At 37.7% G+C, this 19,118-nt stretch overlaps 1 protein-coding gene across 5 annotated transcripts in view; it reads right to left on the bottom strand.

The window, feature by feature from the left end:
- Positions 1 to 19,118, bottom strand: part of camsap2b (calmodulin regulated spectrin-associated protein family, member 2b) — a 94,073-nt gene that overhangs the window by 44,706 nt on the left and 30,249 nt on the right. For 3 of the 5 annotated variants that reach the window (XM_057857021.1, XM_057857019.1, XM_057857022.1), the window contains exons 4-7: positions 12,166 to 12,345; positions 6,251 to 6,334; positions 1,297 to 1,329; positions 461 to 602 (exon numbers count right to left, since the gene is read on the bottom strand). In XM_057857021.1, the coding sequence (XP_057713004.1) occupies positions 461 to 602; positions 1,297 to 1,329; positions 6,251 to 6,334; positions 12,166 to 12,345 (439 nt within the window). The remainder of the gene's footprint in view (positions 1 to 460; positions 603 to 1,296; positions 1,330 to 6,250; positions 6,335 to 12,165; positions 12,346 to 19,118) is intronic. The other 2 variants (XM_057857023.1, XM_057857020.1) reach the window with 1 other exon arrangement.

Here is a 19,118-nt window from a genome sequence, read left to right on the forward strand (position 1 = left end):
ATTTATTGTTATATTAAACAAATACAGTCCTTATGTCGTGTATGTTGAATGTATATATCCATCTTGTATCTTATCTTTCCATTCCAACAATAATTTACGGAAAAATATGGCATATTTTATAGATGGTTTGAATTGCGATTAATTGCGATTAATTACGATTAATTAATTTTTAAGCTGTAATTAACTCGATTAAAATTTTTAATCGTTTGACAGCCCTAATATATATTTATATATAATAGTAACTTATGGTTTATTCCTGCCACCCACCTCAAAGTTAATTAGTACTGGTAAAAGTGATACAGACCCCCTCAAGATATAAAAGCGGTGTCATTTAACTCGTTGACATATTATCACAAATGTTATGAAAATATTTTATCAAGGTTGAAAAGTTACCTAATGTTGCTTTAAGTGCAATAAAACAACAAAGATACATATACAAGGAACATGACGACCCCCCCACCTTCAAACCGAACAACCTTCGGGCAGTAAAAATGCAGCAGAGCTGCGAGGGCGCAACCGTCCGTGTTGTCCTTCAGCAGATTGTCCACCAGGGGAAGCAAGGGTGCGTTGCTCTGCTGGACATGCGCCTTCCTGTACCGAGCCTGAAACCATGGCAACGAGACAAAGACATCATCACAAATATGGTTCTACTGTATGTGTCATCTGGCTGTTTTTTTCATGCACACAAACTGGGGAGGAAAGCACAGGGTGGCAAGACCAAATGCAATTCAATCATGCAAATCCTTGGAAGTAAGTGCTTGTTTTAAAGGGACTGTAACCAGTGCAGCAAGTCAGTGGTGTCTTAAAACTGTAGAAATAATCGGATTTAACATCATTTATTAAACATAACGTGTTGTGTTGGGAGTGTTTCATGAGATTTCTAATGGAAAATATGTGTTTTAAGCTCAATAAAGGTTAAGGAAACACTGCTGTAGTAGAGAACAGATGTGAGTTTGAAGCTTAATAATAGGTTTCCTAACTGTAGATATCCTGAGTCTCCTTGCTTGTGGGCCAGTTTGAAGCCACAGAGACAACATCGCTACATTTGTCTCGAACTGTATTTTAACTATAAACATACGTGACTGGGGCCACACCTATATTTGACGGGACAACATAGGTTTTCTAACATTCTCTGTGTCGACCATCTCTTATTATTATAGATCGCTTCGACTTGAATGTGGGTATACGGTATGGTTTAAGGCTACATGCAAAGGATTGGGGATTGAGGAAGACAAATGTGACTGGTTAGCTACAAGGTTTGGGGGAAAAGTGTATTTTATGACTGAATGGACTTACAGGTACAAGTCTCCAGTACCATTTGTTGGGAGACTTGATGGTGGAGGATGATTGGACAACAACAGGAGAAATTGGCATTAAGGCTAATAACAAAGCCAGTGGGGAGAACAAGTATTACCTTGCATTTAGAAGAAAAAAAAATATATATATATATATAATATATATATGTTAGGGCTGTCAAAATTAACGCGTTAACGGGCGGTAATTATTTTTTTAAATTAATCCCGTTAAAATATTTGACGCAATTATCGCACCTGCCCCGCTCAAACAGATTAAAATGACAGCACAGTGTCAATCACACCTGTTACTTGTGTTTTTTGTCTCCCTCTGCTGGCGCTTTGGTGTGACTGATTTTATGGGTTTAAGCACTGTGAGCATCGTGTATTTATTGATATCAACAATGGCGAGTTACTAGTTTGGTTGAAAATTTTACAAATTTTATTAAAACGAAAACATTAAGAGGGGTTTTAATATAAAATTTCTATAACTTGTACTAACATTTATCTTTTAAGAACTACAAGTCTTTCTATCTGCTATCTGATCGCTTTAACAGAATGTTAATGTTAATGCCATCTTCTTGATTTATTGTTATAATTAACAAATACAGTACTGATGTACAGTATGTTGAATGTATATATCAGTCTTGTGTCTTATCTTTCCATTCCAACAATAATTCACAGAAAAATATGGCATATTTTATAGATGGTTTGAATTGCGATCAATTACGATAAATTAATTTTTAAGATGTGATTAACTCGATTAAAAAATGTAATCGTTTGACAGCCCTAATATATATATATATATATATATATATATATATATATATTATATACAGTGGAGAACAAGTATTTGATACACTGTCAATGGGTTTTCCCATTGGCTGTGTATCAAATACTTGTTCTCCCCACTGTATATATATATATATATATGTATATTTACAGTATATATTAGTAACTTAAGTAACCTATGTTTTATATTTTTTAAAATTTGAGTTTTTATATACAGGACTGTCTCAGGAAATTAGAATACACAATATTCTAATTTCCTGAGACAGTCAGGAAATTAGAATATTGTGTATTCTAATTTCCTGAGACAGTCCAGTATATATATAAACAAAAGAGGCCTTTCCTTTGTATATTTATTTTTTTAAGTGTTCATAAAGAAAGGAAAAAACAACATTAATTTCCCCCCATTTTTAATAATTAAAAAAAGTTTAAAGATAGCTGTAGTTTTTTTTAGTTCCTATATAGATTTTTTAAATAAAAAACAAGACACCAATATAAATATTTTCATTTTAAAAAATTTGTCTATTTAAAAAAAAAAAAAAAAAAAAAAAAATTACATACTTTTTTTTTAGTTCATATATTTTTTTTTATTTTTCAAAGTGTTCATAAAACACAAAGGAAAAAAACATTAATAAAAATATTTTTTAAATATTTTTTTTAGTTCATATATATATAAATATAAATTTATTTTTAAAGTCTTCATGAAAAAACAAAACAAAGGAAAAAACATTTTTAATGATCAAAAAATAGTTTAAAGATAGCTGTAGCTTTTGTTTGTTCATATATGTTTTTCTTCAAATAAAAAACAAGACGCCATAATATTCTTTCATTTTTAAAAACTTGTTCATTAAATAAAGGTAAACACTAATAAAAATATTTTTTTTAATTCTTTTTTTTTTGTTTTATAACTTTTTAAAAATGTCATATAATATATATATATATATATATATATATATATATATATATATATATATATATATATATATATATATATATATATATATATACATTTACGCACATATTAAATCTCATAATAATCTTATGATGTCATGTTGTGATAAAGAACTGCATTACATTATACCCATTGATCCGTCAAGTCACTTACCTTATAAATTAGAAAAATGTCTTGCATGGGCTAAAGTATGTCAATTTCATGAACAATAACAACAACAACAAAAATTTGATCTTAGGAGTTTGAATATACTGTACAAGCGTTCTCACAGTCTCCACCCACAAATGTGCTGGGCAATTAGTCATAAGACCTTCGATATGATTATTCACACAGTCCCAGAATAGACAAAGTGTCTTGTGCTCCTGCATCAGTGTGTGTTTGTGAAATTGGCTCCTCCGTCTCAATGAATAGGCGTCTGTTTGAGCTCCAGAGACAGAGAACGGGTGAGCACACTTTCAAAGACCTCGCCTCTCTTCATTGTTGTAACATGCAAATTCCAGTACAAACAATGCATAGTAAATCAAGGTTCATGAAAACACACTTGGATGAGTTTGGTGTGGACAAACTTGAGAGCCCTGACCTCAACTATTGCATTTTCACTTCTAGTAGGTGTCATGAGCTTTAGTTTTTGTAGTGTAATGTGACACAGGAGAACTGCTTCAGGGGAACTCCCACAGTAGATGAAAAGCTCTTTTACTGAACAAATTTAGCTACTCGTATAACACTGCAGGCTTTTTTTTTTGAGTGACTTTGTTCCATGTCGGGTAGTCTCACCATATGACTCAACCACTGTACCTAATACAAGCAGCCACGTCTGCAATTACTCACTATTAGTTTCATCAATATTGGGAGGACGACACAATTTTCGTCCTTTTTGTCTCTGAAACTAACTACAGAATTTTAGCTGAAACTAGAAAATGCAATTTCTGGAAAAGTTGCGATGGTAGCTTGACTTTAGCAGGTGAGATCAATTATTCCTTTTTGGATCACATCCTGTTGATATCAGTTCACTTCCTGTTGATATCAAGTCACGTGCTGTTGATTTGGGGGCATTTCAGGGTCACTTTCTGTTGACATCAGATCACTTCCTGCTGATATCAAGTCACTTCTTATTAATATGAAGTCACTTCCAGTTGATATCAGGTCACTTTCTGTTGATTTTGGGGCATTTTGGGGTCACTTCCTGCTGATATCAGATCACTTCCTGTTGACATCAGGTCACTTCCAGTTGATATCGAGTCACTTCCAGTCGATATCATTTCACTCCCTGATGATATCAGGTCACTTCCTGTTGAAATCGGAGCATTTTGGGGTCACTTCCTGGTGATATCAGATGACGTCCTGCTGAGATTAGATCACTTCCTGTTGACATCAGGTCACTTTCAGTTGATATCAAGTGACTTCCTGTTGATATCAGTTCACTTCCTGTTGATTTCGGGGCATTTTGGGGTCAATTCCTGCAAATATCAGCTCACTTCCTGCAGATATCAAATCACTTCCTGTTGATAAAGATCACTTCCAGTTGATATAAAGTTAACTCCTGTTGATATCAGGTCACTTTCTGTTGATTTGGGGGCATTTCAGGGTCACTTCCTGTTGATACAGATCACTTCCAGTTGATATCAAATCCCTCCTGTTGATATCAGTTTACTCCCTGTTGATATCAGTTCACTTCCTGTCTATTTGGGGGCATTTCAGGGTTATTTCCTGTTGATACAGGTCACATCCTGCTGTTATCAGGTAACTTCCAGTTGATTTGTGGGCATTTCTGGGTAACTTCCTGTTGATATCAGGTCACTTCCAGTTGATATCAGTGCACATCCTGTTGATATCAAGTCATTTCCTGTTGAAATGACCAGATATCAATAGGACACGCCCCCAAATGACCTGATATGACCAGGCCACGCTCCCAAATGACCTGATGTGACCAAGCCACGCCCTCAAATGTTCCAAAATGACCTGATATGACTAGGCCACGCCCCCCAAATGTTCCAAAATGACCTGATATGACTAGGCCACGCCCCCAAAATGTTCCTAAACTACCTGATATGACCAGGCCACGCCCCCCGAAATGTTCCCAAATGACCTGATATGACTAGGCCACGCCCCTACATGACCTGATATGAGAAGGCCATGCCCCCCAAATGTCCCTATTGACCTGATATGACCATGTCACGACCCCCAAATGTTCGAAAATGACCTGATATGACAAGGCCACGCCCCCAAATGTTCCCAAATGAACTGATATGACCAGGCCACGCCCCCCAAACTGTTCCCAAATGACCTGATATGACTAGGCCACGCCCCTACATGACCTGATATAAGCAGGCCACGCCCCCCAAATGTCCCTATTGACCTGATATGACCAGGCCACACCCCCAAATGTTCACAAATGACCTGATATGACCAGGCCACGCTCCCCAAACGCCCCAGATGACCTGATTTGACCAGGCCACGCCCCCAAAATGTCCCCAAAGCAACCTAGGCTGGGCTAAGATCTGTATCTCCACAGAGCAAAGACCCAGAGTAATTTCTCGAGAAATTGCAGTTTCTAGTAATAACGCAAAGTACAATAAGGTACTGTTTACGCAACAAAAAAAACAAAACAAAAACAAAAAACGACTGGAGTCATAATGGCGGACAAAACTCTGGCATCGTATGGTATTGCATTACATGCAAAGCTACCATCAATACCCAAATCACTATGTATTATAATAGTAAAGCTCAATTTCTCAAACATTTTTTTTACTTGTACAAAATCATTGTGCAGTTGATGAGAAGAGCTGAAATGTTTCACTAAGTAGAAACATGCATTAATTGACCTAATTATTCATTGTTACGTAGCAGTATGTTCTAGTGTTAGACGTGCATTTGTCTCTCCACGTGTTTGTTGTGTCATCCTCTTCTTACATAACTACTTTTTGCCCCAGCTGACTGAGCATCTCCGTCCCACGTTTTTTCTCCCTCGCTCGGATCGCCCATCCTCAATTTCCCCCGTCTGTCGTTGTCTGCCGACAGAAATGTTGAAGCTCATGCCAACATTTCTCTGCAGCTGGAGCGTGACTGAGCAGCTCATGTCTGTCTGATTTAGTAGAAGATCTGTGTGAACTGTTCATGTTGCCTGTGTGAGTGCAGGCATGCAACTGTGTCTGTCAAATTATGGCTGGAATTCACCTTGTAATGTAGTATAGGTAGTTGTTTTTTTTTTTTTTTTTACCTTGGGTGTTGTGTTTGATTCTTGATGGGAAACTTCTCTCAGCTTCTGCTCTTCAATAAGAATGTCTCTCAGGTGTTCGTTCACCTGTGGAGTGACATATATAGCGTAAGAAAGGTCACATTTTACACGAGCAGCTAATGAGCTGATTAGGATATAGTGTTAAAGGGGAGTTAAGTAGGAACCTCTCGGTCGCTCACTATATGATACGATTTGCCATACAAGGGTCATGATGAGCTCACGATATGGCGATACAACAATTATCGATACATTGGTCTGGAAATCATTTTAGGATAGTGTTTTTCAACCGGTGTGCCGCGGCACACTAGTGTCAGAGATCGTCAGTATGCCGCGAGATATCATCTAATGTCGCATTTATATATGGCGGAAAACACTCAGGTGACTTGAAGTTCCGCACTGAGACCCCCAATTTAACCAACTTTCAAAATTCTCCAATATGCATGTGTGATACATCATTAGAAAGCTTAAAATCTCAATTTTCTGGGGGAATAAAAATTTTGAACAGGAGGGCATTTTTTAAAAAAGTTTTTTAAACAGCAAAACCCTATCTGGAGGTGAGAGCACGCGAGAACAGAATTACAGACGCCATGACTTTAACGAGATATTATCGCGTACCTACTTTGTTTCGATCCAAAAACTCCATGTAGCATGTATCACTGAGTGTCAAGACACAGCTGTGAATGGCCACAGCTGGATTTTTGGGGGATTTTAAGGGTGAAACATGGTCATATAACAAAGGTCGCGATGCAGAAATCGCAGACATCAAGGAGTGGTCGAGATTTTCTTTTTCATATATTTACCCTGTAAATGTAAATGTTTTAACTTTTTTTTAGTAAACTTTCCCAGCGTTATTTCGTTGTGTAAAAGCTTTTATAATGATCATAAAAATATGTAGACTATTTAAACAAACTTGCGTTTTTTTTGCCAACTCGAAGAAATGAAGATAAATTGCTGCTGCTGTTTTTTTCCCCCCGCGTCACCCCAACAAAAAACAAACCAAAATAAAATCGGGTTTTTCGGGCTGGGCCTGCAAATTTAGTTAATTGATCGGGCTCGGGCCGGGTCAGCCTTCAATACCAGCGGGCCGTGTCGGGTCGGGCTGGATTTTTTAGGCCCAACCTAACCTCTATTGCACATATATAGTGGGCAAGGCCTACATTTTTACTTTTGTTCTACATTGCAATTTAGTTGATGTTTTGTTTGCAACTGAACTGATCCCTGGATTGATATTGCTATAAAGATGCTGCTGCACTACAATATTTTCTTTGTCGTTTTCTTTAATATTTTCTTGAATATTTTTATTGATGGGTCGTTGTGACTAAAATACAGTGACTGTTATTACTGATTTTGCACAGGAGTTCAGATGTTGCACTGTGTGAAAGGCTGCTACTGTGTGTAAAAAAGAAAGCCCTGGTCTCATTCAAAGCACTGATTAAATGCTGTGATCTTTTTTTTTAATATATACATATATGAAAGTATTTTCATTTGACTTCAACCAGGAGTGACACAAGAGCCAATAAAAATTTGTTAAATGTCTGACCACTTGTGTTGCCTCATGATTCATGAAAAATATGCTTTGCTTTAGAATTTTAATGCATCCCAGGCTTTAAGGCATCGCGATGCATTGCCGAATCGAATCGTGGCCCTCCGATTCGTAATCGAATCGAATCGTGAGGGCAGTGCCGATGCACACCTCTACCAAACACCACGGTTTGTTATTCTGTTGTTTTGTAGAATATCCTAATGATTTCCTGACCCGTGTATCGATAATTGTATAATCGCCATATCGGGAGATCGTCTTTAACATGGTGTTTCGCAAATCGTATCGTGAGGTACCCAGAGGTTCCATCGTTTAACTCAAGGACAAGAACAAAAAGCCTCCGGACATCAAATAAAACTCTACTCTCTGAACTACTTTTAATTACTGCATTTACAGTCTTAAAAGATTCAGTATAAACAGTGATGCAACATCTTGGCCTGGGGATGTAGGAATTAATCAGCCAATCCAAAGCATGCGAGCTCTGGAAAACGGAAACAATCCACCGTGTGTTTTAAAGTCTGTAAATAAGTTTGCTCGTCTTTGCCGTTGGCTTCGCATTGAGAACGGGAAGCACATGAGGAATAAAAATGATCATGAGAGCTGCATAATTTATTGGATTTCTTGTACAATTCCAAGATATATAGTGTCATACCACGCTTCTGATAACATACAGGTTTCTAAAGGTATCAGGAAATATCATTTAATGCTTTTTAATGCCACTTTAACTATTTTAATGCCCATGTCCAAATGGAGATCGTTTCACACACACAAATTGTAAGTAAAGTTGCCCGATATACAGTGTATCACAAAAGTGAGTACACCCCTAGCATTTCTGCAGATATTTAAGTGCCGTAATTTCCCGAATATAAGGCGCACCCGTTTATAATGCGCACCCCAGATTTACTTGTAAAATCTAGGGAAAATTATTGTACCCGCTTATAACGCGCACCCTAATTTTAGCACCAATAAATAGAAGAATACAAGAAAACAGAGCTCGTGTACAGATACAGAAATGTCATTTTACTGACTAATGAAACACAGCACAAGCATAGCACATTGTAGTTCAAAACAATACCATAAACGGACAATATTTACGGTAATAATATGATTTGACAACTTCTCCAACTTACCAGAATCTAGGAGAAAACAAAACAGATGTGACTTTTCTTTTAAAGGTAGCTGTATAACTTGCTCGTTTCATCATGATGAATAAATGTTTCTTCCATGGATTGATACGGTAAAATGAAAGTGAGAACGTAAGTCGGAAATCCGTGAGAGCTCATCGCTGTCAACACGACAGTAACAATGGTAACTATTGTTATTTGGGTTTGAGTTTCTCGATGGACCGATATAGTTGACGGGTTAGGGTTATAGTTGCTTACGTTTGTTATGGTCAGAGTTGCGGAGCTGCAATAAACGTCGACTCAAATGAGTTCAGAAACTAAATTCTGTGCTTTATATAGAGTGAAAAAAGCTGACGAAATCATTCGGCCGATTAGAGTGAAGTATTACCGAAACAAAATGGTGACGTCACGTAACGTAATAGTCGGCAACGGCTCGCCGCATAGGTTTCTTCAACACAACGTGGCCGTGTCACAAAAAAAAAAAAAAAAAAAAAAAAAAAAAAAAATCGGTTTATATATATATATATATATATATATATATATATATATATACATACACATACACATATATACATTAGGGCTGTCAAAATTATCACGTTAACGCGCGGTAATTAATTTTTTAAATTAATCACGTTAAAATATTTGACGCAATTAACGCACATGTCCCGCTCAGACAGTATTCTGCCTTTTGGTAAGTTTTACAGCAAGGCTTTTTGTGCTGCAGCACAACAGCGAACTCTTGTGGTCGCTTTGCGACATGGTTTATTTTTTTCTTGCCAGTTCATATGGCTGCACGACGTCTCGGGCTGAAGCCTACGTTGTAATATTGTGCTTATATGATCCTTGGACAAGATTTGTCCGTAAGTATGGTTGTTGTAAAGAATGTACATATTATGTTAGTAAGCGAAATGTTCTATTTTTTGTATGAGACGCTTTTTGTTTATGTTTAGTGAATCTGTATAGCGTGCTAAGCTAACGTTGTTGCTAATGCAATGCTTGTGTACTTTTTCTTTTGTAGTTTTATGACGGTCTAAAGAGGACAATGGTTTGAGGCTATTTTGTTAATAAATCAGATGAAAAAGGAAGAAGTCTAATTATTAAGGCGTCGTCCACTAGCTGTCTAGCTTCGGAAAAAGTAGACGCTTCGGAGTGAGGACAGCATAGACAGATTTAAATGACAGTAGAGTGAAATGCCCACTACAGTCCTTATGTACCGTATGTTGAATGTATATATCCATCTTGTGTCTTATCTTTCCATTTCAACAATTTATTTTACAGAATATAAATAATTTACAGAAAAATATGGCATATTTTAGAGATGGTTTGAATTGCGATTAATTGCGATTAATTAATTTTTAAGCTGTAATTAACTCGATTAAAAATGTTAATCGTTTGATAGCCCTAATATACATATATATATTAGGGCTGTCAGAATTATCGCGTTAACGGGCGTTGATTAATTTTTTTAATCGATCACGTTAAAATATTCGACGCAATTAACGCAGATGGCCCGCTCAGACAGGTTTAAATGACGGTACAGCGAAATGCTCACTTGTTAATTGTGTTTTATGGAGTTTTGCCGCCCTCTGCTGGCGCTTGGGTGCGACTGATTTTATAGGCTTCAGCACCCATGAGCATTGTGTAAGTAATTACTGACATCAACAATGGCGGGCAACTAGTTTATTTTTTGATTGAAATTTGTACAAATTTTATTAAAACGAAAACATGAAGAGGGGTTTTAATATAAAATTTCTATAACTTGTACTAACATTTATCTTTTAAGAACTACAAGTCTTTTTATCCACGGATCGCTTTAACAGAATGTTAATAATGTTAATGCCATCTTGTTGATTTATTGTTATGATAAACAAATACACTACCTGTATATATCCATCTTGTGTCTTATCTTTCCATTCCAAGAATAATTTACAGAAAAGTATGGCATATTTTATAGATGGTTTGAATTGCGATTAATTGCGATTGTGATTAATTAATTTTTAAGCTGTAATTAACTCGATTAAAAACTTTTATCGTTTGACAGCCCTAATATACATATATTTATATGTAATATATATATATATTTCTGTCTCCATCCATGTACCTGTTTATAATGCACACCATGATTTTACAAGTTGATTTGGGGGGGGGGGGAAATGCGCGTTATATTCGGGAAATTAGGGTATATCTTTCCATGGGGCAACACTGACAAAATGACACTTTGACACAATGAAAGGTAGTATGTGTGTGTGCAGCTTATATAATAGAGTTAATGTATTTTTCCCTCAAAATAACTCAAAATATAGCCATTAATACCTAAACCCCTGGCAATAAAAGTGAGTCCACCGCATGGGAACTACGTACATCCCTAAATCTCCAAATTGAGTACTGCTTGTCATTTTCCCTCCAAAATGTCATGTGACTCGTTACAGGAGTGCTGTCAGAATTGCTGCAGAGATTGAAGAGGTGGGGGGGGGGGCAGCCTGTTAGTGCTCAGACCATATGCCGTACTCTACATCAAATTTGTGTGCATGGCTGTCACCCCAGGAGGAAGCTTCTTCTGAAGACGGTACACAAGAAAGGGCGCAAACAGTTTGCTGAAGACATGTCAACAAAGCACATTACTGGATTATTATTGGAACCATGTCCTATGGTCTGATGAGACGAAGATTAATTTGTTTGGTTCCGATGGTCTCAAGCATGTGTGGCGGCGACCAGGTGAGGAGTACAAAGATAAGTGTGTCATGCCTTCAGTCAAGCATGGTGGTTTAAACGACCGCCACCACCACCTCTTCGATCTCTGCTGCAATGCTGACAGCACTCCTGTAAAGAGTCACATGACATTTTGGAGGGAAAATGACAAGCAGTACTCAATTTGGACATTTAGGGATGTGCGTTTTTTCATAGGGGTGTACTAACTTTTGTTGCCAAGGGTTGGATATTAATGGCTATATTTTGTTGTTATATTTTGAGCGGAAAATAAATTAACTGTATTATGTAAGCCGCACATAGACTACTTTTCATTGTGTCACAGTGTCCCATGTTGTGTTGTCCCATGAAAAGATATACTTAAATATCTGCAGAAACGCAAGCGGTGAACTCACTTTTGTGATACACTCTACTTTCTAATCTATTACTGATATCCTGGTATTGTTGGTTTAACCTTCCTTCGAATTTCTTAGATATATTTTAGATTTGCAAGGAATTTAAGGACACGTGACACGTGCACTTCTCACCTTGTTGAGCCACGTGGTGATGGCATCCTCGGTGTCATAAGGCAGCTCGTGGACATGTGCGTCAGTATGCGACGGCCCGGCGGAGCAATGTCTGTTGATGCAGGACATTACCCGTTCCACGCTCATCATCTCCACCGTGTACGCCATCATCAGCGTGTCGATAAGTGCCAGATGGGATGTCTGAGGAGAAAGTTAACAAACAGTGATAATGTAATTTAGATGTAATGGAAAGAATTCAACAACTTGCACCATTGCCGGTGGAAATATGTCATGCTCGTGATTTTTCTCCATACAAGGTGTGCACAAAGGCAGTACACTTGCATATATACAGTGGGGCAAATAAGTATTTAGTCAACCACCAATTGTGCAAGTTCTCCTACTTGAAAAGATTAGAGAGGCTTGTAATTGTCAACATGGGTAAACCTCAACCATGAGAGACAGAATGTGGGGAAAAAAAAAAAACAGAAAATCACATTGTTTGATTTTTAAAGAATTTATTTCCAAATTAGAGTGGAAAATAAGTATTTGGTCACCTACAAACAAGCAAGATTTCAGGCTGTCAAAGAGGTCTAACTTCTTCTAACGATGTCTAACGAGGCTCCACTCATTACCTGTATTAATGGCACCTGTTTTAACTCATTATCGGGAAAAAGACACCTGTCCACAACCCCTATCAGTCACACTCTGTTACAAGAAATTTACGGGTTCGCGGTGAGTCAGTAACAGGCATACTTTTGCAAAATAGACAATGTTTATTTATGACAATTGCAGAATTAATGATGTTTATTGATTACAATCCCACATAAAAGCAAGCAATACAGACATAAAATCGAGCATAACATGCGATAACAATAACACTAGATCCAGATTGTCACTTCTAAATCCCCGCGCTACCATCTAAGCCAAGGGTGGGCAAACTATTCCACAAAGGGCCGCAGTGGGTGCGGGTTTTTGTTGCAACCCAGTAAGAGGACACATTTTCACCAATCTGCTGTTTTACAAGTGCAATCAGTTGATTGCAGTCAGGTGCTTCCCATTTCTGCTGAAACCTCATTGGTTATACTATCTGTGCTGGGTCAGTTGGAACAAAGACCAGGATCCACTGCGGCCCTCGAGGACCGGTTTGCCCACCCCTGGTCTAAGCAGAAATATTCCTCTAAGAATAAAAAGAGCTCTTACCGTGACAAAAGGGCAGAGAGCCAACGCCCCGATCAGAGTCCGCCAAAGGCTGACGTACGAATCGCTTGGTTTTATTCCTCTTCTGACTCTGATCGGGGTGTTGGCTGTCCGCCCTTTTGTCACGGTAAGAGTTCTTTTTTATTCTTAGAGGAATATTTGTTCTTATACGGTAGCGCGGGGATATTAGAAGTGACAATCTAGATCTAGCGTTATCGTTACCACTTGTTATGCTTGTTTTGATATTTGTTTGCTTGCCTTTGTGTGGGATTGTACTCAATAAACATCATTAATTCTGCAATTGTCATAAATAAACATTGTCTATTTTGCAAGTGTGCCTGTTACTGACTCACCACGAACCCGGAAATTTCGTGTAACACACTCCAAACTCCACTATGGCCAAGACCAAAGAGCTGTCGAAGGACACCAGAGACAAAACTGTAGACCTGCACCAGGCTGGGAAGACTGAATCTGCAATAGGTAAAACGCTTGGTGTAAAGAAATCAACTGATAATCTCCCTCGATCTGGGGCTCCATGCAAGATCTCACCCCATGGTGTCAAAATGATAACAAGAACGGTGAGCAAAAATCCCAGAACCACACGGGGGGACCTAGTGAATGACCTCCAGAGAGCTGGGACCACAGTAACAAAGGCTACTATTAGTAACACAACGTGCCGCCGGGGACTCAAATCCTGCACTGCCAGACGTGTCCAGCTGCTGAAGAAAGTACAAGTCCAGGCCCGTCTGCGGTTCGCTAGAGAGCATTTGGATGATCCAGAAGAGGACTGGGAAAATGTGCTATGGTCAGATGAAACCAAAACTTTTTGGGAGAAACACAGGTTCTCGTGTTCGGAGGAGAAAGAATGCTGAATTGCATCAGCAGAACACCATACGCACTGTGAAGCACGGGGGTGGAAACATCATGCTTTGGGGCTGTTTTTATGTAAAGGGACAAGGACGACTGATCTTTGTAAAGGAAAGAATGAATGGGGCCATGTATCGAGAGATTTTGAGTGAAAATCTCCTTCTATCGGCAAGGGCATTTAAGATGAGACGTGGCTGGGTCTTTCCGCATGACAATGATCTCAAACACACAGCCAGGGCAACAAAAAAGTGGCTTCGTGAGAAGCATTTCAAGGTCCTGGAGTGGCCTAGCCAGTCTACAGATCTCAACCCAATAAAAAATCTTTGGAGGGAGTTGGAAGTCCGTGTTGCCCAACGACAGCCCCAAAACATCACTGCTCTAGAGGAGATCTGCATGGAGGAATGGGCCTAAATACCAGCAACAGTGTGTGAAAAGCTTGTGAAGAGTTACATAAAACGTTTGGCCTCCGTTCAAGTATTGAGATGAACTTTTGGTATTGACCAAATACTTTTCCACCATGATTTGCAAATAAAGTCTTTAAAAATCGAACAATGTTATTTTCTGGTTATTTTTTCCCACATTCTGTCTCTCATGGTTGAGGTTTACCCATGTTGACAATTACAGGCCTCTCTAATATTTTCAAGTGGGAGAACTTGCACAATTAGTGGTTGACAAAATACTTATTTGCCCCACTGATCAGGTCCGATCACGTCATTTTCAAAGTATCGGAATCGGAAAAAAAATATTGGACATGCTTTTTTTAAATATACGTATATATATTTTTTTTAATTAAATCGTTTTCTAATTGTATTTAACGTTACAGACATAATATGTTACACTTTTATCCAGAGTCTTTAGTTTAGACTTAAGTTAGGGTTATCAAATTTATCCCGATAACGGCGGTAATTAATTTTTAAAAAAATGTATCACGTTAAAATATTTAACGCAATAAATGAATGCGCTACACGACCCACTCACGCATTGTCGCGCTCAATCTGTAATGGCGCCATTTTACCTATATAGAGCAATAAAAGGCAGCGTAAAATGGGTAGAGTGAATTTTGGCAGCCTTTGGAGCCTTGTTTTAAGCCTTACAATCCCTCTCCCTACGATTAGAAATATCGTGGGAAGCAATGTGGGGAAGCAAGGTAGTAATTGATCTTTTTCTTAACATCCTATTTTATTTCCCAACGCAGAGAAGATACTGTATATCAATTGGTAGCACGACGCACAGTCATGGTTGCACTTCCCATCATGCATTTTGGCATGGCTACAGTAACATTTACTGAAAGCTCAACAAATACACTAAATGGCAATATTTAGTCACAATATACAAAGTCACATTTATCCTTTAAGAATTACAAGTAAAAAAAAAAGCAATCGGATCGGGAAATCTGCAGATACTCAAACTAAAACGATCGGATTGGGAGCAAAAAAAAAACATGATCGGAACAACCCTAATACAGTATATTCAGATCGGCCAGATTGACGATCACGTGATCGAACAGGGACATCCATAATGCTTACTCAGCCCAATATAGCAAAGCATACAACTACATGCGCTCCTTATAAACTTCAGTCCCACTCTAATGTTAAAGAGGAGCTTTTGTGCAATATCCCCATCACTTCAAACCTGCTTCTCTCATGACATTTAAAACCACTCTCTGAAGGCGAGGTCTGCTTTTACGCTTCACATATATGAGCTACTCACTCAAGGCAAATGCTCCTAGCAGCCATTAACACCTACACAAAGCTTGACATTCTGCTGGCCTTTCTAATCTAACTCTAGGGCAGGCCAGGCAAGAACAGGCGTGCCATTTGACCTTCACTTCCCTTTCCTGTCACGCTGCAGGTCGACTTAAAAATATTAAACTTAGCAAAGCATCCATCCTGACTGAACAAACATATCAAGTCAGCTGCCCTGCGACCTCGTCACACCACAGTGGTTCGGTTGGCGAGCATTTTTTAAAAAAAATTCTGTGCTCGTGGTTGATGTCGTCTCTGCACGCTCATCCTGCCAATTCAAGCAGACGACGTGCTTAGAAAGAAATACGCTAGTGGAAGCAAACTACTTCAGAAGAATAATAAGTATGATATGTGACACCAAAAACTGACTCAAAAAGGCCTAGTGTCAGCAGTACTTGTTAAATATTTATTAAAAAGAAAATCAAGTACATTTGATCTGGGAGAAAAAGCAGGGAGGCTAATTTTTCTCAGCTGGAAAAAGAATCAGAGAATCAAGAAAGTAACAACAATGAAGTTTTTCTTTTAATCTAATGTTAAAGGGAACCTTGGACTTAAAGACTTGTCGCGTCTTATAAGCCCCAATTGTTCTCTTTTACTAAAATATGTTATTAGTAGGGCTGTCAAATGATTGAAATTTTTAATCGCGTTAATTACAGCTTAAAAATTAATTAATCGCAATTCAAACAATCTATAAAATGTGCCATATTTTTCTGTAAATTATATATATATTCTGTAAAATAAATTGTTGGAATGGAAAGATAAGACACAAGATGGATATATACATTCAAAATACGGTACATAAGGACTGTATTTGTTTATTATAACAATAAATCAACAAGATGGCATTAACATTATTAACATTCTGTTAAAGCGATCCATGGATAGAAAGACTTGTGGTTCTTAAAAGATAAATGTTAGTACAAGTTATAGAAATTTTATATTAAAACCCCTTTTAATGTTTTCGTTTTAATAAAATTTGGAAAATTTTCAATCAAAAAATAAATTAGTAGCCCGCCATTCTTGATGTCAATAATTACTTACACAATGCTCATGGGTGCTGAAGCCTATAAAATCAGTCGCACCCAAGCACCAGCATAGGGCGGCAAAACTCCATAAAACACAATTAACAAGTGGGCATTTCACTCTACTGACATTTAAATCTGTCTGAGCGGGACCTGTGCGTTAATTGCGTAAAATATTTTAACGTGATTAATTTAAAAAATTAATTACCGCCCGTTAACGCGATAATTTTGACAGCCCTAGTTATTAGTAGTGATGTCAAATTTCTTGCGGTAACGGGCGGTAATGAACTTTTTTAAATTAATCACGTTAAAATATTTTACGCAATTAAGGCATGCACGGAATGACCTGTTCATGCGTTGCCTCAAACAGTTTATAATGAAGCCGTTTTAGCACATTGAGAGCGAAAAGGCAGAGAAATGCGAGTGGACACAGGCGTTTATTGGGACGTGGGGAAGAATGACAGGAGACGATCTTTTTCTTAACACGCTAAATTGAACACAACACAGAACAAACTGGATACCATTGGCAGCCACCACTGACGGTCATGGTTGCCCAACTTCCCATTATGCATTTGGTTGGAACAGTTAAGTCGCTACAGTATCATTTAGTGAAAGCACAACAAAAATAATATTCCATCTCTCACAGGAGACCATCTTTGTCTTAACACGCTTAATTGAATACAACACAGAACAAACTGTATACCATTGGCAGCCACCACTGACGGTCACGGTTGCCCAACTTCCCATCATGCATTTGGGCGGAACAGTTAAGTCGCTACAGTATCATTTAGTGAAAGCACAACAAAAATAATATTCCTATCTCTCAAAAAAATAATGTTCACAAAAAGAAAAGCGCTCAATGCAAAGACAACTGGTATTCCCAATCAAAATAGCTATGCAAAATACACATAAAACTTACTCAGACTTTGCCTTGGCTGGATCTCTAATTAATTTAAAACTCACCATTGACACCTTGTGGTGACTTCAATCACTACCTTATGTAGTTAAAGACACTGTGAAAGAACGGCAGGAAGCCCATGTGACATCCCGCTCGGCGACATCAACAATGGCGAGCTATTAGTTCATTTTTATGATTGAAAGTTTTACAAATTTTATTAAAACTATTAACTTGTACTCAAATTTATCTTTCAAGACCTACAGGTCTTTCTATCCGTGGATCCCTTTAACAGAAAAAATGTTAATAATGTTAATGCCATCTTGTGAATTTATTGTTATAATAAACAAATATAGTACTTAAGTACAGTATGTTGAATGTTTATGTCCGTCTTGTGTCTTATCTTTCCATTCCAACAATAATTTACAGAAAAATATGGCATATTTTGGAGATGGTTTGAATTGCGATTAAATATGATTAAATAATTTTTAAGCTGTGATTAACTCGAATAAAAATTTTAATCGTTTGACAGCCCTAGTTATTAGAAACACAGAAAATATTGCCATTGATTTCAAAATCTATAATATTTAGTACATGTTTTATGGACCCTCGGGGTGATGACGTAGATTGCCACTGTCACTCAACGAATACCACCGGGTTACTGCAATAGAGTACCGCACGAATGCTATTTTTAGACCGTGACATCGCTACGTAACGCGGAAGTGAGACATTTTCAACACGCCCTCGCATGCACACCGTGTAATTTCTGCTTGTTTTCTCCGGTAATCTTTCAAAAAAGAACATGCCGATTAAACACAGCTGCCAAGGAACTTGTAGAAATGACGCTAGACATTACGACATATGAAGAAGGTTTTCTTCATATGTTTCCCGAAATCAAAAACTGTGAAGAATGGATCTACTTGTGCAGACGTCCAAAAGACCAGTTTAACGCCAGCAAGGTGAAGCCATTCAAATTTTATACGCAGTAAACATTTTGTTGGGGGGCATGGTCCTAGAGGGGACGAAGAGGCAAGCCATTTTTATATTTTTACTTATGTTTTAGCGTGGCATTTTGCCATGCTGCTTCTGTCTGACAATGAATGAGCTGAAAAGAACTGATTGCCACTGTTACTTTTTCTGTTGTAAAAAAAAAAAAAAAAAAAAAAAAACTTTAGTAAGGGGGAAGTGTAAATAAATTACAGAATAAAGTTTTATTATTAATGAAAAAATTTGAAGTGTTCGTTGGCT

The sequence above is a fragment of the Corythoichthys intestinalis genome, chromosome 14 (assembly GCF_030265065.1).
Source record: "Corythoichthys intestinalis isolate RoL2023-P3 chromosome 14, ASM3026506v1, whole genome shotgun sequence".
Taxonomy (NCBI): domain Eukaryota; kingdom Metazoa; phylum Chordata; class Actinopteri; order Syngnathiformes; family Syngnathidae; genus Corythoichthys; species Corythoichthys intestinalis.